At 37.1% G+C, this 24,543-nt stretch overlaps 1 protein-coding gene across 5 annotated transcripts in view; it reads right to left on the bottom strand.

Moving 5' to 3' along the window:
- The window catches only part of AVL9 (AVL9 cell migration associated), a 62,402-nt gene that overhangs the window by 10,412 nt on the left and 27,447 nt on the right, over window positions 1–24,543 (bottom strand). For 4 of the 5 annotated variants that reach the window (XR_012002745.1, XR_012002746.1, XR_012002747.1 and 1 more), the window contains exons 6-15: window positions 23,776–23,842; window positions 22,511–22,551; window positions 21,750–21,788; window positions 16,032–16,101; window positions 15,204–15,742; window positions 9,385–9,519; window positions 8,121–8,340; window positions 5,513–5,630; window positions 2,193–2,246; window positions 1,625–1,713 (exon numbers count right to left, since the gene is read on the bottom strand). Coding sequence is in view for 2 of the 5 variants with exons in the window: in XM_072764691.1 (XP_072620792.1) it covers window positions 1,625–1,713; window positions 2,193–2,246; window positions 5,513–5,630; window positions 8,121–8,340; window positions 9,385–9,519; window positions 15,204–15,742; window positions 16,032–16,101; window positions 21,750–21,788; window positions 22,511–22,551; window positions 23,776–23,842 (1,372 nt within the window). In the remaining 3 variants the exon portion in view is untranslated. The remainder of the gene's footprint in view (window positions 1–1,624; window positions 1,714–2,192; window positions 2,247–5,512; window positions 5,631–8,120; window positions 8,341–9,384; window positions 9,520–15,203; window positions 15,743–16,031; window positions 16,102–21,749; window positions 21,789–22,510; window positions 22,552–23,775; window positions 23,843–24,543) is intronic. The other variant, XM_072764692.1, reaches the window with a different exon arrangement.

Here is a 24,543-nt window from a genome sequence, read left to right as displayed (position 1 = left end):
TAAAATACCATTTAAATTTTAGTTCCAAAACAATTCCATTCTATGGGTCTTGTCTAGTAGGAAACTGGGTAACTTCTGGGAAAAGCACCTTTTCTCCTAAGCCTTCTGAAGGTGGTCAGCCAACTCTTCTCTTAATATACATACGCTATGCCAGTGACTCTCAGCACTGGCTGCGCATCAGAATCATTTGGGAGAGCTTAGAAAGATTTACGTGGTCTTTCTAGTTTAAACCCAAGTTGATAATTGATAACCACCTACACAGGGAACAGTGGTTAGGCTACTTTCAGGAACTGTGCTTTTGTTAGCTGAAATGATATTGCAATAAATGAAGATGCTAACTGCTGTATCTGCCTCTGGTCAGTTTTGTTTTAAAAAACCTTATCTCCAAAGTTGATGCTCAAGTGAAATTATTTAAGTTGAATCATATACTCCCACTATTCTCAGAAAGAAGAGTGTGGAAGAGAACTGGCTTTAGAATTTAAATAGCAGAGCATCACTAAAAATGAAGTCATGACTGACACCATATACCTATAATGAAGTAGAATTTTTCTATTAAAAATAAGAAGTCAAAATAAGTTAAATGCATAATAGTGTATGGAAATAAAGGCTTACATATTAAATCCCACCCCCTATAATCAAATGAACCCACTGATGGTGGACAGAAAAGAAAGAATGAGACATTTTTTTAGAATGGATATGGAACAAACTTCAAAGTATTTTAACGGAAGAAAGCTAGGTGCAGAAGAAATGTATGCAACAGCATGACACCTGGCTTGGTTCTCACAGTAATACTGGCCTCATTAAAAGAACTGGGGAGGGTTATACCTCATTCACTATTTTCTGAAAGAATAAGTATAAAACTGGTATTATTCCTTAAACATCTGATAAAATTAATAAGTGAAGCTATATTGGCTTGGATTAAATTAAAAACCTGTGGCATGATTTTTAATCCAATTTATTTAATAAGTATAGGGCTATTAAATTTCCAATTACTTATTACATCAATTTTGGCAACTTGAGTCTTTCAGAGAATTTGCATAGTTCACCTAAATTGTCAAAAAAATGGCATAAAGTTATTCACAATATTCCCTATAATCCTTTTAATTTTTGTAAGACCGACGTCCCCTCTTCTATTCCTGATACTGGTAATTTGTACCTTTTCTCTTCTTACTAGTCTATAAAGATTTTATCGATATTGTTGATCTTTATAAAAAAATGACCTGTTGGTTTCACTGATTTCCTTTATTGTATGATAATACCTTAGAAGACAGCACTCCTAATACCTACTTTATTATGGTGCTCTACTACTTATAAAAAACGGCAGGCAGCTCAGGAAATGGGGGAAAAACTCCAACGAAACTTGCCTCCTTACAACAGTGAACACATCAGAAAATTGGTCTCTCTCCATCGGGTGTGGCAAAATTTGCTGAACTCTGATATTATCCGATGTCATAAGAATTTTCAGGAATAAGGTGAAAAACACACAGCCTTTGTATTCAACTATCTTGCATTATTATATGATATGATACACAGATCTCTGCAACTTTATGATTCTAACAATATCAAGTACAGAGAAGAGATGTGTTATGATTCTAATCTGTTTCTGGGGAAAGGCAGGTCTTACCAACAGCTTTTCCTGTTTGGACAACATTTCGGCTGGTTGTGACCATGACGTTTCCAATTTTTTTGCCACGTTCACTGTTTTGAACAGAACTGATAAAAGCAAAGAAGTTTTAAGGACATTACAAAAATTCACACATACCACACCCTATAACCATCCCCAAGATAGAATTATTGAGAAAAGAAGCTAAATTATTTGTCATGCATCAGTTAGTTAAGTAACCTTTTAAGCATGTAAACTTTCAGAAAATACTAAAATAGCATGCAGACAAACCAAAAAAAGGCCATAAGGATGCATGGTTAATTCTCCCTACAGTTATGATTTGCTAAAGTTACTCCACCAGAATAAAAATGGCAAATTCTGTTATTAGTTCACACCATTCTCTATGAAACAGCAGTGTTTTCACTCTGAAACATACACACTGCTGAGCTGGAGAATGTTATGCACATATTTGGTTACTATTTGAAGCACAAGTCTATCAAGTGGAGAAAAACAATTCCTAATTAGCAATGAAACACATGGCATAAACTCAGACATAAAAATTTTCCTAGTTTTTTCTCTAAATACTCACTGTGAGAATCTTAACTTCATGTCTGACACTGAGTACTGGCCTTGAAAAGGATGACTGTAAAACAAAGTTTGAGACTATTAGACTATGAGTATTTTCTTAATAGAGTTTCAAAAGAATATGGTCCCAAGGAAGTATAAGTATACGTTGCAGGGGTGACCCAGCTGGGTGGTGGTGTTCTGCACATGATAGCAGGAAACCTGTTTTCAGCATAGCTCTCTACTTAGCTCCAATCTTGGGAGCCTTTTTGAGCTTATTTCCTCCTGGTAAAAATAGGGATTTTTTTTTTTCTTGGAGTCGGGGGTGAGAAAGGTTTCTGAATGCTACACTAATGTTCTTATTTATTTGGTCTGGGGTTGGGTTTAAGCATCAACATTTTTAAAAAGCTCCCCAGAAGAGTCAGGGTTAGTAACTGCCTTTAGGTCATGGCCATGGACTATACCTTGATTCTGTCTTACAGATGTGTGCTATTGGTCACTGAAGATTTGCATATATCAGTAAAATCTGTACTTTCTATATGAAAAGCAACTCAAAATGCAGATCTTGAAAATGAACAAAAGGGAAGAAGCCATGTGCATACATATATATATATATATATATATATATATATATATATATATATATGAAATCAGGCAACTTGACCAAAGTTATACTATAAAAGGAGTCAATAAATATCCACATTATTTCATACTGAGAGGTCTCTCTCAATGTCTAACAACAACAAAAAAAAAGTGACTCTAATGAAATGATAGCTACTTATAAAAACATCAAAATGATATTTATAGCTTTCCAAAAGACAACAAATTTCCTTATTGGCCATAGTAAGCATATGTAATTACTTTTTCTGGATTCTGAATGATAGGTTGAAAGGATTCAGAGTACTTAATCATTCTTCATATTCCTAGAAAGGCCATGTTTAAAGGATGAAAAATATCTGATGTTTACTAAAGGAAGTTAGAGGACTTCCTTCTTTCCTCTTTAGGAGTTGGAGAAAGGGTTTCATAGATCTCAAATCTTATAATTAGTTTGGAATATGTCTAAGTTATATCCTCTGGATAACAACTGAAGACTATTATTTCTTGTTTTTAATTTGGTGAAAATAATGAAAAACTGTTATATCTGCATAATTTCGCTACCTATATATTTCAGGTCTTTCTTGAGCTTTCTCTTCAGTCTAAGTAACTTTGACTTATTTATACATTTTTAGAAGTACTGTTTTACAATCCTTTAAAACCCATTCCAGCTAAGTCTCTCATGGACCTACATCAACATTTGGAGAGCTGGTTCAAGTTAAAGGCACCACAGCAGATGCAGAGACTGGATGAAGATCTGAGCAGGTTATCAGTACAGAGCACCGGGGGAAGAGACCGGATGGCCCCGCAGGCCACACTGCAGATGGTAGAGGTGGACCCTAGCCCCACCACCACCGCCCCACCCCCGTCACAGTGAGGGCCACCAGGCAAACAAACTCACATCTGTTTTCCTTCATCACTCTTTAAAACACAGACCTTGTGGTTAGTGACGGAGAATACTTTGAACTCTTAGGTCTCTCATTTAATACTATTAAGATGTTTTTGCCTTTTAATTCTCTATGTTTTTACCACATTCAAATGCCAATAGAGGTTGCTGCTATAGCCCAGTGTGATGATTAAACTCACCAAAATTGTTGCCGAACCTAGTCATTTTTCTTGATAGATGATATAAAGTTTAACAAATATGTTCTTTAAAACCCTGCTACATTTCATCCTTGCAGATGCCTCCCCAAGTTACTATGACATAAATATCTGGATTTTGTGTGTGTGTGTGTGTGGGGGGAGAATATTCTTTATAGTACCACTTAAATCACATCCTCAGTCTAACTAACTTAACTCCAGCTCCCAAAAAATACAGTAGTCAGCATGAAGTTGGTTTCTGTCCGACTCTCACCAAGAAGTTTAAAATACAAATGAAAACATTCAGTGTAGACTTGTATTAAAAAAAAAAATCACTTTAATAATTTAATTTAGAAGATAAGTTCCTAGGATGTACAGTAGTTCCCCCTTATCTTTGGAGGACACATTCTGAGACTTCCAACGGGTGCCTGAAACTGCAGATAGTATACCGAATCCTATGTAAACTGTCTCCTACAACATACATACCTACAATACAGTTTTTTTTCTTTCTACAATACAGTTTAATTTTTAAATTAGGCACAGCAAGAGATTAATGATAAAATAGAATATACTGTAATAAAAGTTATGTGAACGTAGTCTTTCTCTTTTTCTCTCTCTGAAAATATCTTATTGCCCTGTACTTACCCTTCCTCCTTTTTTTTTTTTTAAAGATTTTATTTATTTATTCATGAGAAACACAGAGAGAAAGGCAGAGACATAGGCAGAGAAAGAAGCAGGCTCCCTGCAAGGAGCCTGATGTGGGACTCGATCCCGGATCCTGGGATCAGGTCCTAAGCCAAAGGCAGATGCTCAACCACTGAGCCACCCATGTGTCCCTACCCTTCCTCTTCATATGATGATGTGGGATGATAAAATACCCAGTGATGAGATGAAGGGAGGTGAAGGACGTTAAGAATTGTGATGTAGCATTAGGTTGCTACTGACCTTCTGAGGACATGTCACAAAAAGGATCATTTGCTTCAGGATTGCAGGTGACCCTGAGTAACTGAAACTGCAGATAAGGGGGGAACTACATACACATTCCACCAATGGAGAGATCACCTTAGTTTCTACTCTGTTCCATTCAAACAAAGATAGCATGCTTCACAAAAGTGGCACTCCACACATTTAAATGTCTTTTATGCCTATATGGATAAAGTCTGTCAACATTCAGTATTGTGACAGGTATTAAATTTTGTTGGGATTTTAGAATCTAAGTTGGAAACTTGGGTTTGACCACATACCTAGGAGTTCAAATATCGCCTTTAGTTTTTTTACACTTCATATTTTAAAATAACCTCAGAGTCTCCACCAGTGGTATTCCTTCAAAGTTTCTATCTTGTTTGACCATCCTGCTAACGTACAGATCCAGGGAAAGGGAGACAACTATCATGCACTGAACATTGCCATGTGCCAGACTTCCTCTTCTGAATTATGCCAAGAGCTGGGAGAAATGTTAATCCTTCCAAAAATGTCTTGAGCTTTTTGTGTAAGAAGTAAGGATAGGGAAGCAGTTTTCAGCTGCTCCTCTGTATCTGGGATTTTTCAATCTATTTAAGGAGATTTTTGGAGATGTTCACATTGTCATCAAAGTTAAGATATGATCTTCTTTATACTGAGGCAGTAAATCGACCACGTTATGTACTATCAATCCTTAGAGGATGTGCTTACTTCGGATTTATTTCCGCAAGTGCCGGATGCTTGTTGCTGTTCCACACCCTGTAGTTGTGAGTGTTCTTCCAGGCTGTAACAAAGGTTGTCCCATAGTCCGATAATATCTTTTCATTATCTGTCAAGTAAATATTTGAAAGTTGAGCTGGACTGTAGCCAGTCAGGGATGTGAAGCTTCATCACCAAAACGGGTAAAGGAATGGCTTTATCCCCCCACCCCATGCTTTTTGGGGGAGATAGCCTATCAGGAAACTTGGGTCTAGTTCCAGAAATCCTGTTAAGAAGCTATGTGGCCTTTGGCAAGTCACTTAATCACTCAAAACTTCATTTTCCTAACCAGAAAATAAGAGGGTTGAGCCAGATATATTCTAAGGTTCCTTACAATTCCAAAATATTTCCACTTCTCCTTACCAAGTTTAGGAGGCATAGTATTATCTACTAAGCAAAAACTGTAGACTGGACAGTGAGTAAAGATACTGATGTGTATGTATGGAGTAGGCAATTAGAGTGTCTTACTATCTTTTCACAAATGTTATTTTTCTATGAAAAAAAATTAGAATGAATACACGAATTGGTTCTTTTAGTCACTGTTTTTTTCTTCTTTGGACTTTATCTCACTATTTGGTGAAATTCACTGTGTAATTTCCATACATTTCACTGTCAAAATACTTAAATAACAAGGGAATTTCCTTTTTTTTTGGGGGGGGGGATTTCTTATTTATATAGTTATTTATTTGTTTGTTTGTTTGTTTATTTTTAAATTTACTTATTCATAGAGATGCAGAGAGACAGAGGCAGAGACACAGGCAGAGGGAGAAGCAGGCTCCATGCAGAGAGCCCGACGTGGGACTCTATCCCAGGTCTCCAGGATCACGCCCCGGGCTGCAGGCGGCGCTAAACCGCTGTGCCACCGGGCTGCCCGGGGAAATTTTATATTTAATGTTAACTCTTCAGCTTTTTCATGATCATGGGGAAGTTTTAATGCAGAGTATTTCTTCTGCTTAGAAGAATAGAAAAGGTCTGGAGAATAAGTTCAAATGGCTTTTGCTTCATATACTGATTGTAAGTTTCTTGCTTTGAAGGTGAAAAGTGACTTTTGTTGCTGGGAAGGAAAGAGGATACACATGGCTCAAAATGCAACATAAGCTATTTCTTTTAGGAATGGATTTCTCAAATAGCTCCCTAGGTTGAATCTCCTTTTAACAGCAGCATAGGCCTGAGCCAGATTATTTGAGTTTGAATCACAGCTCAGTCTCGACCAGAGGGATGAGAAAGCTACTTAACCTTTCTGTGCTCAGTGCCTCTCCTATAAAACGAAGAGAACACGGTCTTACCTCCAGAATTGTTGTGAGGATGAAATGAGTTAGTAGAAGTAAAGTGCTCAAAACAAAACAGGTCCTTTCACATATGAAATGTTCCCCCCCCCCACCTCCCAAAAGGCTAGTTACTATTATTATTCAGGACTCACAACTACCCAGGCAGATAGGTTTAAAAAGTAAATTACTCATGAAGCTAATATGATTGGTAGAAATTGGGATTTTCTTACTAGATTATTGAATGATTCTGAACTAGAGCATTTAAATCTTGGTGTCTCAGCTACTACAACTGTAGAAGAGGCAAATATTTAAAAATATCCCATTAACAAATAAGGACTTGCTCCAGAGCTTTTCTTTACAAATGAAGGACACACTCAGAAGCCTGGATTTCAAACGCCACACCTATCTTCACAAAGAACTAACCTGGGAGGTGACAGTGCTGGGGATGATTCAAACATCTACTGACAGGACAATGTGAATGTACATAATGCAACTGTGGAACTATGTATTTATAAATGGCTACTATGAGAAATTTTAGGTTATGTGTATTTCACCGCATTTTTAATAACTTCTCCCACACAGTGGTAGAGATAATTGAAAAAAAAGGAAAAAATAAAAGTTCAGCACTCTTAACAACAACAAAATCTGAGTATTTGCTACATGTCCATGATAGTAGGCAGCCACATGCAAAAGCTCACTGCAGATCTTCATTTTCTCTTTTTGTAGATTTCCTTCTCTACGGGGAACAAAATAGTTTTAATAGAAGAGTAAGTCTATCTTTACCTGCTCTATTTTAACCACTGAATGGGAATAACATTTCTTTGAATGGGCAATTTGAAGGTTTAATCACTTGGAATGTGATTCCCAGTGATTTCTATCTTTCATGATTCTCTTTTACACATCTCAAAAACATGTAAGCAGTTTTTATAAATACCCCCCAGATACTGACATATCCTCCTCCCACATGGTGAAACACTAAGCAGCCATGTAAAAGTGCCAAGGACCTGCATTTACTGTCTCAGTATGTTTGTTTCTATTATAAAGAAAAACGAAGTTTCAAAAAACATTTGGAACAGCAACCATTTTTGTAAAAGGATCACCACAAATAATACAAAACTAAAATAAAAAAAATATACAGAAAAAGGTTTGGAAGGATATAAAGTACTCAAAATGCTAAGAGCAGTTATCTCTGTATGAGGAAGTAACAGATTATTTTATAATGAAAATATTTCTTATGCAATTCAAAACCTCATAAAGATTACAAAAGGAGTAAGTGGCTGTGTGCTCTTTACCTAACTGCAGTGTGGCAGCCAGCAACGCGTGGATGTAGACAGCAAACTGGGCTCGGATCCATTCATCGCCTCCCTCCCAGCCTGTGCCATCTAGGAAGACATCATCCCGGTTCTCAGTCACGTGCCTCACCAGGTAATCTGCGAACCTGAGGTCAGCAGTAGTTGGGTTAAGCAACTTCCTGAGTTCTGGATCATGGATCTGGATCAGAGCTTCTTCCACCTAGAGGGTATCCAGGTACAAGTCAGAGTCTGGGCATTCATGCAGACATCCATGCCACACTTTAAAAAGTAACTATTGGGAAGCTGAAGCTGAAAATAAAAAATATGAATAACAGTATTCTCAAAATGTGAGGCTAAGAAAGAGGTTTTTACACTGAAGTGTTTTCTTTCTCTATTTAAAAAAATCCTCATTTTGTTTTTAGAAAATATATGCGTAAATATTTAATTTTGAATTATAAAAGTAACTCCTGTTGATTGTAAATAATCTTGGAAAACAGAAATGTGTAGTAAAAATCACGTTTGTCACAGAACCAGAAATGAATTGTAACGGTTAGTAAGTATAATTCCTAAAAATTCTTTGAGCCCACAGATACTATGGAATATTCTTATTATGTAACATGTGATATACAAAGAGATATACATAACCTACAGGTTAGTTCTGAAGTAATACACACATACCCATGAACCCATCAACCTACTTTAGAACCAGAATGTAACCGGTAATGTTGAAGCTACTCTGTGGTCCCTCCATCTATATCTGCCTTGGAAGGTATGGACTTATTTTTCTTCCTTAAAATTGGGACCCCATATTTTTCATTTCATTATTCATTTTCCCACGAAGCATGTTTTGGTAATTTCTATTAGAATCTATAAAAACCTAAGGTGGGTGAAATTTCCTTTTTTAAAAAGTTCTTTCAATTGTAAAACTGAACACATGATTTAAATTTCTCATATGTTGATGTCAAATATTTATCTGTAGTTCCTTCTTCCTGATATCAGGAACATATTAAGCAATCCTGGCTCACCCACTTACTAGCCATTTGATCTCTCTGCTCCTTAGCTTCCACTCGTTTATGAATAGCAATAATGCCTATCTCATAGGCTGTAAGAAGAATCGGATCAGTTAATATACCTAAGGTGCACAGAATGCCGGCACAGGAATTTTTACCTTTATTAGTGTCATTCCTATGCTGTCAGAATTCCAGTTAAGAAAGAAAAACAGGGACCAGCAGTGTCAAGGACACACGCTCATACATAAGCCCACCTCCACAATAGCATCACTGAGGTGCTTCTGTTGTCGGAAAAGGATGTTAGTAGCCCCAGCAACGAATCCACGGACGGTGACATCAGAGAGAAGATGATGCTGCTGCAATGCCATATAAGGCAAACACAGATATCCCTAAGAATCACAAGAGTGAGAGATAGCATCAGAAAAGTAATAGGACAGCCACTTCTCTGTTCAAGCCTAGAGAGCTAATACTAGGAAATGAAACTTCCGGATCTCGTCTGTTGCCGGATCTCTAACTGAGTTCATCTTTGACTCACTACAGTACAATTTCAGGGGAACTTCAGGTCTTGACTGCACCGAGTCCAGTTAATCGCTCACCTTTTCCATGAGAGGTGGTCTAACATGAAAACTATCTTAACTTGATCATTTTATTCTCAGTTCAATTCAAAAGCCTCCACAGTAACTAAGGAATTGGACTTTTTTATTTGGGAAATGAAGTTTTAAGCCCACGAAAAAGTATGTTGTTTAGCAGAAAGCTGTTAGTTCTTTCAGGAAAATTTGAAAACACAAAACCACCAACATACTGTTATAAGAATAGCAAAGCACTTGCACGGCATTTGTTTTATTGCCCTGTTGTTGAAAATCATGCAAAAATATTTCAAGATATTTGCTACTAAATGTTTAAAACAAAAAACAAACAAAAACCACACTAGCAATAACTGTATATTTAATTAACTTCTATTTGGATTGTATTTGAAAATACAGCCCTGAAAATTATATTTGAATTGCCAAAGCACAGTACAAATTTCCAGAGAATAAAGATGTTAACACTTCAATGATGCAGTGAAGGAGGATATGGCACTTCTTTTGGGAGATTCTAATCAAGACAGATTTCCAAGTGGCATAACTTGTGTATGAAGCCAAGAAGGCACACTTGTTTTCAATCTCAAGTCCTGTGACTTGAGTTTCTTTCTTCTTCTTCTTCTTCTTTTTTTTTTTTTTTTTACTTTTCATCACTTAAAAAAAAACCCACTGAACTAGATAGCATCCTCTGGATGATATGTTATATTACCGCATGAGAGTGTAGGAGACATCTATTTTGCTACTTCATGTTCTTTACCACATCCCAGAATATGTGTTGTGCCTAACAGGTGGTTAAGTACTTAATATGGGAGAGAAGACTTCTAAAAGTTGGAATATAGGTCCAATAACCTGGTTTTATTCCTTTTCTTGACAATCTTCCTGTGTTCTATAAAATGCTAACCAATAAAGGCCGCAAAAATAAACTGTCCATGCATTAGAGATACTCAGTACGGTCCTTTTCAACCCACACCCCTCCTGGGACTAAAGGCTTTTTGAAAAGACACTCCCCCTCCAGCCCCCGCCCCTCATTCAGGATCAGTCAGATGGTTTAAAGCTCAAGGGGTCATGCTTTACTTTGTGAGCTACATACTTAAAAACAATAGACTCCCCCAGCACTCAAATATCTATTTCTAAACATAAATACTACAATATTGAATGCTCTCTATATGTTGTAAAAGTATGTTGTAAAATAATCAATAGTTCAACACTTTAGAAATATAAAAAATTACATTCCTTAAGAAACTATACACATGCTCTCTGACCAGCATTCTACTTCTTATAAATCAGTCATCTGTACAATGGAACATCCAGCAGCAATTAGGAGTGATGAAATTCACTTCCAAGGAGTATTTGATAAAAAAAAAAAGAATAAGGGGTATTAAAGTGGGGAATAGTTTTCTACCATTTGTGTATAAAAGGAGGGAGAATATCTATACATTGTGTATGCATAAAATACCCCCAGAGGGGGATCCCTGGGTGGCGCAGCAGTTTAGCGCCTGCCTTTGGCCCAGGGCGCGATCCTGGAGACCCTGGATCGAATCCCACGTCGGGCTCCCAGTGCATGGAGCCTGCTTCTCCCTCTGCCTGTGTCTCTGCCTCTCTCTCTCTCTCTGTGTGACTATCATAAATAAATAAAAATTAAAAAAAAATACCCCTAGAGAAAAACAGAAGACACTGATAATGCTGGTTACTACTGGAAGAGAGAGCATCTGAGTAGCAGGGGATGGAATGAAAGGGAGACATTTTATAGATACTTTATTTATTTATTTTTTTAGATGCAACCTTTTTTTTTTTTAAGATTTATTTATTTATTTATTCAGAGAGAGCGAAAGAGAGGCAGAGACACAGCCAGAGAGAGAAGCAGGCTCCATGCAGGGAGCCCGACGTGGGACTCGATCCCAGGTCTCCAGGATCACACCCCAGGCTGCAGGCGGCGCTAAACCGCTGCACCACGGGGGCTGCCCTATAGATACTTAGAAACATGTGAAAGTATTACATATTTACAAACTTAAAATATTTCAAAATAACCTTAAAATTGTGTCAGTTACTTTTTAAAAAAAGTATACATATATACTTATATACATATAAGATTTTTATTTATGAGAGAGAGAGAGAGAGAGAGCGCGCGCGCGCACATCAGTGGCGGGGAGAAGCAGGCTCCTCACTGAGCAGGGAGCCCCACATGGGGCTGGATCCCAGGACCCTGAGATCACGGCCTGAGCCGAAGGCAGTCCCTCAATGGATGGAGCTACCGGGTGCCCCATGTTGTAATTTATTTTAACAATGGTCTATTTTTCTTAAATTTTAAAAAATCCTTTATTGTATGGTAGCAACAAGAGTACGGTGCACCTCCATAAACATAAACAGCCTCCACACTCAAGCCCACTTCTGGCTTTTCACTTTTCTAGAGTACTTTAATTTCCATATTTGGAGCTACAATAATATAATAGTAAAAAACAAAACAAACAAAAAAAACCCTGAAACATTCATTACTTGCAGCAGCATTCACGATAGCCAAAGTGTGGAAGCAATCCAAATGTCCACTGACAGATGGTTGGATAAACAGTGTGTGATATATACATACAACGGAATATTATTCAGCCTTGAAAAGGGCAGAAATGGTGACCTATGTTACAGTATGGATGAACCTTGAGAACATTACGTTAAGTTCAACAGGCCAGTCACAAAAAGATAAATAATGTATGTTTCAGTTTAAGATGAGGAACTATAGCACAGTGATGTGAACATAACACTACTAAATTGTATGTTTAAAAATTGTATTAGGCACCTGAGTGGCTCAGTTGGTTAAATGGCTGACTCCTGATTTTGGCTCAGGTCATGATCTCAGGGTCATGGGATCAAGCCCCACACGGGGACAGGCTCAGTGTGGGGTCTGCTTGAGATCTTCCCTCCCCCCCTTACTCCCTCTTCTGCTCCTCACCACCCTCCTCCACTCGTGTTCTTGCTCTCTCTCCCTCTCAAAAATAAGTAAAATCTTTAAAAACAAAAACCAAAATGACAAAAGTAGCTAATCTTTAAAAAAAAACTAATAGACTCAAAAATATTTTTTTTAGTGATTACCTAAAATCATTTTTCCTATCCCTTAAGTACTAAAAATAAAAATCCTTTGTATTCAATTAAGAGTTACTTCAATCGAGGTGACTTTTCAGAGTTCCATTTATGGTAAGGTCCAACTAATTTTTACCAAATAATAAATATTGCCTCATAACTAAAAAAGAGAAATCATGAGATTAAAGCAAGTGCAAACCTTAACTCCCAAGGCTCTAGGCCTTCTGGCCGGTCCTACTGTAATGGCTCTACTGTAATGGCTTTGCTCCAGTGTGTGGCCAATTCCAGTAGGAATTGGTAGGAAGATTTAAAATCAGGAAAGCATAAGAAAAGCCCTCAGGACTGTTTTTCACATCTGAAAATAGCTACCCCAACTTCCTCTTTAGCTCTCTTCTATTTCCCTCACTCCAACATTTCTCTGGTTCTAAAGTGGTAGAGTTCAGCAGAGCACACATATCACATGGGAGAGTTTTCTAATTTTCCTCCTTCTCCTTTGGTTCCCCTAGTTCTTCCCCTTCCCCCTGTGGGCACTGGACTCGAAAGCTGCCTCCAATCCTATCTCCTCTCCCTCTGCACTCCAGTTTTTCCCTACACTTCCCAAATCAGCTCCTAGGACAGGTTTAAGTATATTTCAGCATCTGGTATCCATAGTATTGACTCAGTAAAGCTCATTTCTAAAACTGACATGAAAGGCATCATCCTCCAGTAATTTCAAGTATCAGGGAGAAAACTGGAAAGCTGGGGCATATCTTCTAGACAGAAATGTTTTATTATGTATAAGTTCATTGAGTCAAGGGACTAGTCAGCTTATTCTCTTCAAAGCTCAATATCCTACCTTCAACAATATTCTCCCGGCACCCTAGCTTCTCTCTGGCTATTTTAAAAATTACTTTAAGCTGTTTGGCTAGCCTAATTCCTTCTGAAGAAGTCCTTTATGATCTTCAAGAGAGGAAAAAAAAGCCTAAAGGCAATTCAGTTTTAAGAATATTTCATTATGTCAACTATACTTCAATAAAAAAAGAGTATTTCATACTCCAAAGTTACTGACATAAAAGAATCAGTACTTGTATTTACAATTGTGATTGAATAACAAATTAGATTTTAATCAGTGTATAATAAAACATAGAACCAAAAAGAAAAACATTTTATTTACCATAACGATGATGGTATCATACATTCAGTAGTGGCATAATGTATACAAATAGAAAATTCTGCCAAACATGGTTCATTGGTAGCCCACAAAATATATGTTTACATTGCTTTAATTCAGCAACCTCATAGACAAAAACAAAATCCCTCCCCAGTTAATTGCCCTTTTGATATCTCCACACGATAAAAATTAGAGGGTGGGTGAAACACCCAAGAAAGGGCTTCAACAAGTACAGGCAGTCCTAACACCCACATGTGAGTTCAGAAAACCTGTAACTGGTGGCTACCAACCATAACCAACAGTTGGCGTGCCCTGTGTTTTTTCCCTAAGTTTCTAAATCCCAGTTTTAAGAAACTGTGCATTAATTCAATCATAAAACAAAGTAAGATAATTTGAGAATCCCCCATCAGGCCACAAAATGAACAAAGCATTCTCTGTTAACTATACTGCAATACTGACTTGGGGCAAATACTTATTTGTAAAACTTGATAAACTGAGAAAGAATTTATCACAGAGGAAGAAATACATGTTCAGGTCAATACTACCCATCTTTCTTTTTCACATAGTTTTATTACTTCATGCATAAAGGATGGTATTTAGAGAAACCATAAAACTTTGCTCTAGTTACCAGAAAGATGTATCTGTCTTTCATGGTAGAGTGCAAGTTCATGGGTATAAGAATTTATAGCTTAGTATGGTTATCTGGCAATATGAAACACTATACATTTGGTATGTATTTTACAGTTTTCAAGGCAAATTTTCAGACCTGAAAATGTGTTCAACACTCTAAGTTAAACTCTAAAAGGGTTGTCAGGGGGGTACCTGGGTGGCTCAGTTGGTTTATCATCCAACTCTTGGTTTTGGCTCAGGTTATCATCTCATGGGTTGTGGGATCGAGCCCTGTGTTGGGCTCCAAACTCAGGGGTAATCTGCTTGAGGATTCTCTCCCTTTGCCCCTCCCTTACTCTCCTCTCAGAAAAATAAATAAGGTAAAAAAAAAAATACAAGGGTTGTCAGATTCTTTAAGGGCCTCAATAAGGAACACTAGGGGAACCTAGGTGGCTCGGTCAGTTAAGCATCCAACTCTTGATTTCTGCTCAGGTCATGATCTCAGGGTTGTAAAACTGAGCCTCCCATTGGACTCCTGGCTCAGTGGGGAGTCTGCTTGAGATTCTGTCTTTCTCCTTTCCCCTCTGCCTCTCCCTCTCCCCCCCACCCCCACTCATGTATGTACTCTCAAATAAATAAATCTTAAGCACACACTAAACTTTACCTTTGTGAAGATGGCCAGGGGCATGCCATATTGGTCCTCTTCCAAACCAGAAATTAGCCCTGGTATCAGGACCGCCTGGCCCGTGTTAGCTTGAGGTTGTACAGTAATTGGAGGACTGTCTGAGGGTACAGACTCCTTTGGAAATGAGTTTGTCTGTTCTGACCCAACCTGTTCCCTTTCTTTCAAGGTAGGGTCCTCTAAGACACTAGGATCCAAGGTCTCCCAGTCACTTTCTGAAGACTCTGGAGATGGGCGGGAAGGAGGTTTCAAATATTGACTAGTATCATTGAGTTCTTGTCCTTTGCTGCTGTCATCTTCTATTTGGAGCAATGGTTCTTCGGTCTTGATGCCAACATCTCCTCCATGGCTTCCTGTTATAATTTTCTTAACAGTTCCTGAGTTGGTATTTGAAATGTCAGGAGTAGACATAGAAAGAAAATCATTTGCAGAGGGATTACTTTCATGAAGCCCAGCATCTTCAGACATACTCTTTCGGGGTCTGTACTGAGAACAGTCACTGAGACCATGTTCAATCATGCCTACAACATACAATAGAAGAGCTTGGCTTACAATAAGGTGAGAAAAAGTAAGAACTGCATATTCCATTCTAAATAGTGGAAGTCTCCTATAAAAATATTAATAAGTTATACTTGCACATGTTATAATTAAAAAAGAGAGAAATCTCTTATAAAATAGACCCTTTGCCAAAAGAAAATCATGTTAAAATAGAAATGTTATCCCTAACAAATTTATTCCTAAAAATTTTTATCATTGAAAGTTCTAGTATAGGTTAAATGATAGGAAGAGTAGATACTGTCACCCTCTTACCTGGAAAAAGGGATAATACAGTCATCAGGGCACCCACCAATTTATTCACTGGAGAAATATAAAAGAGAACCTGAAATGGATTAAATCAAAATTAAATCAGAATATTCATGAATCTACAACATAAAAAAGGGGGAGTGTAGAAAAGGAAAAAATTCTTTACAAAAGAATAACAACCTAATAAATATATCATTAATGAAAGAATAAAAAAATTACCAAACATCCATCATGATTCAGTTAAAAATTAACAACAGAAGCTAAAACTACTGTGAAAAGTTGTTGGGCAACAGGACATTCACATAGCTTCAAATTTATCAGCCCATAGATTAGCTATTAGTTGCAAAGTACTTCACTATGAAGAAATCTGGGGACTATCATTTTAATCAAATGATCAAGTTTCACATCACCAATAATACTACAAACAGTTATGGGCCTCCTGGTGTGATAACTCTGAGGACACACCACCACTTGTATAGCAGTCTTGCCCCAAAAGTTTAACCTGAAATTAGCCAAAAGAAAATAATCAGATGAATCTAATCTTATAATTTAGTCTAGATTCTTAAAAAAAAAAACAGAAAAAATACCCCCCAAAAAACCAGAAAGAAACAACAACAAAAGAAAGAACAAGGTGGTAGAGCTGCTTGAGATTAAAGAGAACCACAAGGCAAGGCAACACATGATCCTTGGTCCCCAGAGTGAAACAACCAGTTTATAGGATTTATTAAAACATCTGAAGAAATTTGAAAATGGACTGCATATTAGATATCATTTATTGTACAAATGTTATAACTTCTTGAATGTGAAAACAGTTTCTTGGTTATATGGGAATATACTCATATTCTTAAGAAATACATCCTGGGGTGCCTTAGTGGCTCAGGTCTTGATCCTCGGTTCCTGAGATTGAGCCCTGTGTCAGATTCCCTGCTCAAGTGGGAAGCTTGCTTCCTCCTCTCCCTCTGCCCCCTACCCTAGCCACTCCTGTTCTCCTTCTCTCTCTCCCGTCAAATAAATAAATACAATCTTTTAAAAAAAATCTTAAAGTGTTTAGGGGTGAAGTACCATGACTTTAAAATTATTAGGATTCAGGGTGGGGGGAAAATGAACATATAAATAAAGCAATATAATGTAAAAGTAGCAAAATGTTACTGACACATACAAATCAAATGTGTAAAAGTTCATTACGGTATTCTATCAACTTTTTTGTAGGTTCAACATTTTTCATGATTAAAAATGGAAAAAAAACAGGATTAGATGTTGCATTAAAACACTTGGTTATCATTAAATTAGTTGAAAAAACAAGCAAAAGATTTGCTTACAAGTTTTTTTTTTTCCTTTTTTAAACAATTAAATCATTTAGTGACACTGAAGTCCTATTTGACAGAGCATAGCACCCACAATTTTCTGTTTTCCTTACAGAATGATCTTAAGGAGCACTTTGCAAATACAGAGAAACCAAGGGTTGCATTAAAGGACATCCTTATTTCATCAAATCAATATACAAAGAGTACCTGTGATTTGCCACATTAAAGTTATGTGATCATAAATGCCACTACATGTAGCTAGGCTAAGTACTATTTTGCAAGATTTTTGTTTCAGATTTGTATATCCATGTGTGCTCTGGATTGCAATGTAAAACACTTTTATTATAAACTGCAATAACAAAGTTTGAAACCTACAACTCAACAAGCAAAAAACAAAACAAAAAAGCCCCCAAACCTGAGTGAACATATATTTCTTCAAGGAAGACATACAAATGACCAACAAGCACACAAAATGGTGCTCAATATTACAACCCATTAGGGAAATGCAAATCAAGACCAGGAGATACCATCTCACTCCTATTAGGACAGCTACTATCAAAAAACTAAAAAATAACAAGTATTGGTAAAGGTGTAGAGACAATGGAAACCTTGTGCACTGTTGGCAGGAATGTAAAATGGTGCAACCACTATGGAAACAGTATGGGGATTGCTCAAAAAAATTAAAAATAGAACTACCATCTCTAGCAATACCACTTCTGGGTATATACCCAAAAGAATTGGAGGCAGGGTCTTCAAGAGATGTATGCATACCATTGTTCATAGTAGCATTATTCATAAGAGCCAAAAGGTGGAAGCAACCCAATATCCATCAAAGGATGAAGGGATAAACAAAATGTAGTATGTACATACAATGAGTATCACTCAGTTTTGTTTTTTTTTTTTAAAGGGAAGGAAGGCAGCCTAGGTGGCTCAGAGGTTTAGCGCCACCTTCACCCCAGGGCGTGATCCTGGAGGCCTGGGATCACGTCCCACATTGGGCTCCCTACATGGAGCCTACTTTTTCCTCTGTGTGTCTCTGTCTCTCTCTGTGTGTCTCTCATAAATAAACAAAATCATAAATAAATAGATAGATAGATAGATAGGAAGGAAATTCTGACTCGTGATATACATGTATCAGACTTGAGGACACTATGCTTAATACAAAAAGCCAGTCACAAAAAGGCAAATACTGCATGATTTCACTTGTATAAGGAACTCAGAGTAGACAAATTCGTAGTAACAATAAGTAGAAGGGTCACTGTCAGTGGAGAGAGGAAATCTGGGAGTTAGTTTTAGCTTTGCACAATGAAGAGTCTGTGATTGGATGATGATGACAGCACAACAATGTGGATATACTCAGTGCCACTCAACTACACAATTAAAACTGGTTAAGATGGTAAATTAGGGGGGATCCCTGGGTGGCTCAGCGGTTTAGTGCCTGCCTTTGGCCCAGGGCGCGATCCTGGAGTCCCAGGATCGAGTCCCGCGTCAGGCTCCTGGCATGGAGCCTGCTTCTCACTCCTCCTGTGTCTCTGCCTCTCTATGTCTATCATAAATAAATAAATCTTAAAAAAAAAAAAAGATGGTAAATTAGGTGTTTCGTGTATTTTACAATTAAAAACCTTATTTTTAAAATAACTTTTAAACTTTTAAAAAGATTTTATCTATCTATTTGACAGAGAGAGAGCACAAACAGGGGAGTGGCAGGCAGAGGCAGAAGGAGAAGCAGGGTTTTTTTTTTTTTTTTTTTTTTTTAATTTACGATAGTCACACAGAGAGAAAGAGAGAGGCAGAGACACAGGCAGAGGGAGAAGCAGGCTCCATGCACCGGGAGCCCGATGTGGGATTTGATCCTGGGTCTCCAGGATCGCTCCCTGAGCCAAAGGCAGGCGCTAAACTGCTGTGCCACCCAGGGATCCCAGAAGCAGGGTCTTTGCTGAGCAGGGAGCCTGATGCAGGGCTTGATCCTAGGACCGGGGTTCATGACCTGAGCCAAAGGCAGACGTTTAACAGACTGAGCCACCCAGGCACCCCTAAAAACTTTAAAAAGGTAAAACACTGCACATATGTTAGATTCATTCATTTAAAAAACATTTTTTTTCTCTTTGAAGAAGAAATACATATGGTTTTACAGAAAACTAGAAACATATTTCCTTCTTAAGAATATAAACTCGGGGCACTTGGATAGCTAAACCAGTTAAGTGTGTCTAACTCTTGATTTTGGCTCAGGTCATGATCTCAGGGTCTTGAGACTGAGCCCTGTGTTGGGCTCTGCACTCAGTGCCGAGTCTGCTTGAGAATTTCTCTCCCCCTCTCCCTCTGCTTTCCCACTGCTCATGCTCTAAATCAATCAATAAAATCTTTAATATAAAAATATAACGTATATTCTCACCAAACTGTTGATGTCTTTCCTTCTTGTCTCTTTTTAATGAACATTTGCTTGTAAAATTGGGATCATGGGCTTGATATGTACTTGGATAAACTTTTCACTTAACGTTCAATGAAACATCATTACAACAACAAAAAAACCCCTCCGAATCTCTTTAGTCATTTGAATCATGTAGAATATACAAGGAGAGCCAGTACTTATTCACTGATAATTCATTATTATAAATTATTCTGTGACAGAATATCTTAGATGGAGCTTTGTGTCCAACTCACATTAATTCTGGAAAATAAATATGAGAACTACTACTGTGCCAACCAATAACTTTTTTTTAAAAGATTTATTTATTTATTCATGAGAGACACACAGAGAGGGGCAGAGACCCAAGCAGAGGGAGCAGCAGGCCCCACGCAGGGAGCCCGATGTGGGACTTGATCCCGGGTCTCCAGGATCACGCCCAGGCTGAAGGCGGTGCTAAACCGCTGAGCCACCCAGGGATTCCCACAAATAGATATTTTTAAGGTAACAAACCACAATTGACATTATAAATGGCTGACTTTCCAACATCCATTCTACCCCTACTCCACTTAGCACAGTAAAATAGTATATAAAACTGGCCCCATATCCAAAACTGGTTCCTTATTAGTCTAAACCAGAGGTCAGTAAACTTTTTCTATAAAGGGTCAAATATTAAGTATTCTTCCTTTGTAGGTGATACATATAGTCTCTGTCACAACTATTTGACTCTGCCACTATAGTGCAAAAGCAGCCATAAGCAATCAGTATATGAATGTGTATAACTGATAAAACATTATAAAAATAGATAGTGGGCCAGATTTGGTCCTGGGGCCTTGTTTGCACACCCTTGGTCTAAAATCATGGCGATTCTATCTTTTTGTACTAGAGAATGATCTGGAACTCAAGTTTAAACCAACCAGTATATGCACTTCTTTGGTAACAATTTATTTGTTCACTCCAGACACATGGCCTCATGTGTCTAAACAAATTGAAAGGAAGATTCTTATTAAATGGTTTGGGAATAGGTATTCTCACTACCACCAACTTTTTAAAAAGATTTTATTTACTTATTGAAGATTTTATTCATTTATTTCAGAGAGAGAGTGAGAACGCACTAGCAAGCAGGGTGAGCAGCAGATGGGGAGGGTGAGGGACAAGCAGGCTCTGCGCTGAGCAGAGTCCAGGGGGTGGGGGTGGAGGGCTGATCCCATGACTCTGAGATCAAAACCCGAGCCTAAATCAAGAGTCGGCCATTTAACCAACTGAGCCGCCGAGGTGTCCCACTTTATTTATTTATTTTAGAGAGTATGAGTGTCGGCAATAGTGGAGGGAAGGGCAGAAGGAGAGGATCTCAAGCAGACTCCCCACTGAGCATGGAGCCTTGACCCAGGGCTGGAGTCACAACACTGCAATCAATATCTTGAGTTGAAACCTTACTGTTGGCAGTTAACCTACACTACAAAGGAAACCAGGTGCAGGATAAAATTAGCACTACACTCTGTGGAACAAAGAGATGGGGAAAAAAAAATCTCGATACTTAATTATACTATAGAATCGTTCAATCCATCAGCCTTGAAGTCTGCAGTAACCTAATACATTCCCTTATTATTTTGGTCAGTTTAAATTGGCCCCAGAAAAGACTACATGAATTTATAATTCTGTGTTATTGAACAAGAATATGTGCTTTAGTCTACTACAATATGACAGGCAAAAAAGTGTTAATTTATACTTTACCATTAGTTTTAACTTTACATAGTATATTTATTTATTTATTTTATTTATTTATTTATTTTAATTTTTATTTATTTATGATAGTCACAGAGAGAGAGAGGCAGAGACACAGGCAGAGGGAGAAGCAGGCTCCATGCACCGGGAGCCCGACGTGGGATTCAATCCTGGGTCTCCAGGATCGCGCCCTGGGCCAAAGGCAGGCGCCAAACCGCTGCGCCACCCAGGGTTCCCTACATAGTATATTTAAAAAGCAAACAAATGTTACTCTATTCCTTCAAATCTCACCTTTTTTTCAAGAAGAATTAGTTTAAACAGGATTAAGACCTAAAGAAAAAATATTGCATTAAAGTAAGAAACTCAAGCATAACTCAAGCACTTATTCATTTGCCTTTTCCCTTTCTCAAACATAATCACATTGATTTACTCAATAATATTAGCTACAGTGCTTCAACTACATTGAAAATTGTGAACTTATACTGCAAAATTAAAAATTATGTATTAGTGAAGAACCACTTAACAAATTGTGCTTTTTGGAAGGAGTTGTTATTTTGCTTGAAATACCTGCAAGCTCCTTCAAGGGCAAGGACGTTATTCCTGGATGTCCAGGGCATTCACATAGTAGATACTCAATAAATGTTTGTTAAATGAATGATCAATTTGTGTATGTCCCAGTCAACATATCTTTAATAATAAAGATCAGAAGACATAAGTATAGATATTTTATTGGAAAATGTTTCACTCTCAGGGCAACATGTAAACTACTCTGTAAGATTAAAACATGTTCCTTTCCATTCTAATTTCATGACATCTGAAATTACAAAGACAACAGAAAAAGGTATCCACTCCTGCACAGACAGTATTCCTATACCTTTCAAAAGTTCTATCATATAAGCTCTACCAAGACTTTAAACTTTTATCATTATGAGAACGGTCTTAGAACTAAAATATGGTATTCCACAATCTGCATTCGACCTTGTAGCATACAGAATTTGCTCAAATAAATGAATACAATTTTAGTACATTATAAATTAAATAAGGTATCATACCTTATGTCGAAAATGAAGCACAAGATCTCGAGGAGACAGACCTACAATGTTAATAAAAAAGCTAATCTGTGATGACAATCTCTGGGTTTTGTCAAAGAAAGTTTCTTCCAATCAAAGGAAAGGTAGGTAAAAATAGAAATAGTAAGAATATAAAAATATTTATGTAATATTTGGTTATGTACACATTTACTCAGAATTTATCAAATAATTGTTAACAGTCAAATATAACATGGTCCAATAGGACTTCCTACAATAATGGTAATGTTCTAAATCTGTATTGTCCAATACAGTAGCCACATATGGCCAATGAATATTTGAAATGTAGCAAGTATACTGACAAACTGGACTTTTTAATTTTATTTAATTTTTATTAATTCTAATCTAAATGTAAATAGCTACATGAGGCTAATGGCTATTGTTGTAGACAATGTAGCTCTAACATTTTCTCCCCATTCTACAAATATCTTACAAATTATACAAGTTTAGAGATTATGAAGCTTATACTGTAGTGGAAATTATGAAGCTTATACTGTAGTGGCAGTCAATCATTTAAACATGGTTTTTGGTTGCCACACTCCATAGTTATTATTTCTAAATCACAGTCTTCTCTGATCATCTGCCACAGGACAAGAGAAAATAACTCAGAGAAAAATATATTCTCAGGAGTTTTGTGACTAGCTTACTTATAACAGGATTATAAAAGCAAACTACCACAATTTGGCTACTTAATGCTAAAATAGGAATTGAGTGAGCATAAATTGCTGTGTGACGCAAACTTTGTTTCTCATCACGAAAAGAGTATTTATTGAGTGTCAATTGAGTACCTTGGACACCAATGAATATTCTGGATTATCAGAATAGCATAAATCATACACAGCTCCCAACTTGAAAAATCTTAGGGCAGAAAAGAATTGAGCAGATCTCTCTCTTGCTCTCCCACTCTGTTATGACAGGGAATTGACTTGGCCAGCATTACCATAAGAAGAAAAAACTTCCGTTATACTTCTGAAAAGCAGAGATTTGCTTTATACAATAATAGCTCTAAAGATTGCTACAATTATGTTATAATCTTAATTAATACAAATACTAGTGAAGATATTTAAGGAAGCAGCAACATCAAACACCGAAGAATTTAAATTTAGATCTCATACAGAAACTTAACTTTGATTATAAAGTTTTACATGCAACTCGGTTAATCAAATGACTCAGTTTAGAAAATGAAAAGAAATGAGGACATTGCTTCTGATTTGCAAAAAGCTACTTACCAAGATACACTTGGGATCCTTCTAATGAAGTTCCTCCCAAGGAACTATTCATATGTTCATAAAGCTCCTATAAAATATAGACTCAATTTAGAACATTTTACAATCATTTTAGACACTAAATTAGAAGTATGACGACCAGGAAAAAACTGGTTCTTTACCTGAGGCAGTTTGTTTTGCCAGACACTAACTTTAGTAACAGTAAAGGTCTCGCTGAAACCTTACCAGTTTCCAGTACTCCCTTCTTCTCTTCTTCCTCATTTTAAAGCTTAGTTCATTCACATGGTATGGATTCTAGGCTAAGTTCTCTCTACTTCCTTGCTAAACACCTGATTGTCCTATACTCACTAGAATCTAGGAGAGATCTATGTTCCATACATTAATGGCAGCCGAGAGAAAAACAAGCTATCCATCTTTAGAAAAACAGTCACGTAGTCTGTTTTTGTTTTTTTGTCTTTTTTTTTTTTTTTTTGCGTTGGGAGATTGGAACCAGAAGACTGATACATAAACATAACATGTATGTTAGTATATTATGTATACTAATTATGTGTTACTAATATCATATTAGTAAGACAAGCAAATTTAGAGAAGCAATGCCCTAGCAAAAGAGCTATTTTCCATTAATAGAAGCACTTATGTTAATTATAGTCATTATTTCCTAATAAAAAGCAGTGCGGTTGAATTTAATAAATATCGATTGTACATTTTGGGTAGATTAATTGTCCTTCAATATTCTTTTTTCAAGTTGCAAATTTTTGTGGGTTTTTTTCT

The sequence above is a fragment of the Vulpes vulpes genome, chromosome 7 (assembly GCF_048418805.1).
Source record: "Vulpes vulpes isolate BD-2025 chromosome 7, VulVul3, whole genome shotgun sequence".
Taxonomy (NCBI): domain Eukaryota; kingdom Metazoa; phylum Chordata; class Mammalia; order Carnivora; family Canidae; genus Vulpes; species Vulpes vulpes.
This window is presented reverse-complemented; position numbering and strand designations above follow the sequence as displayed.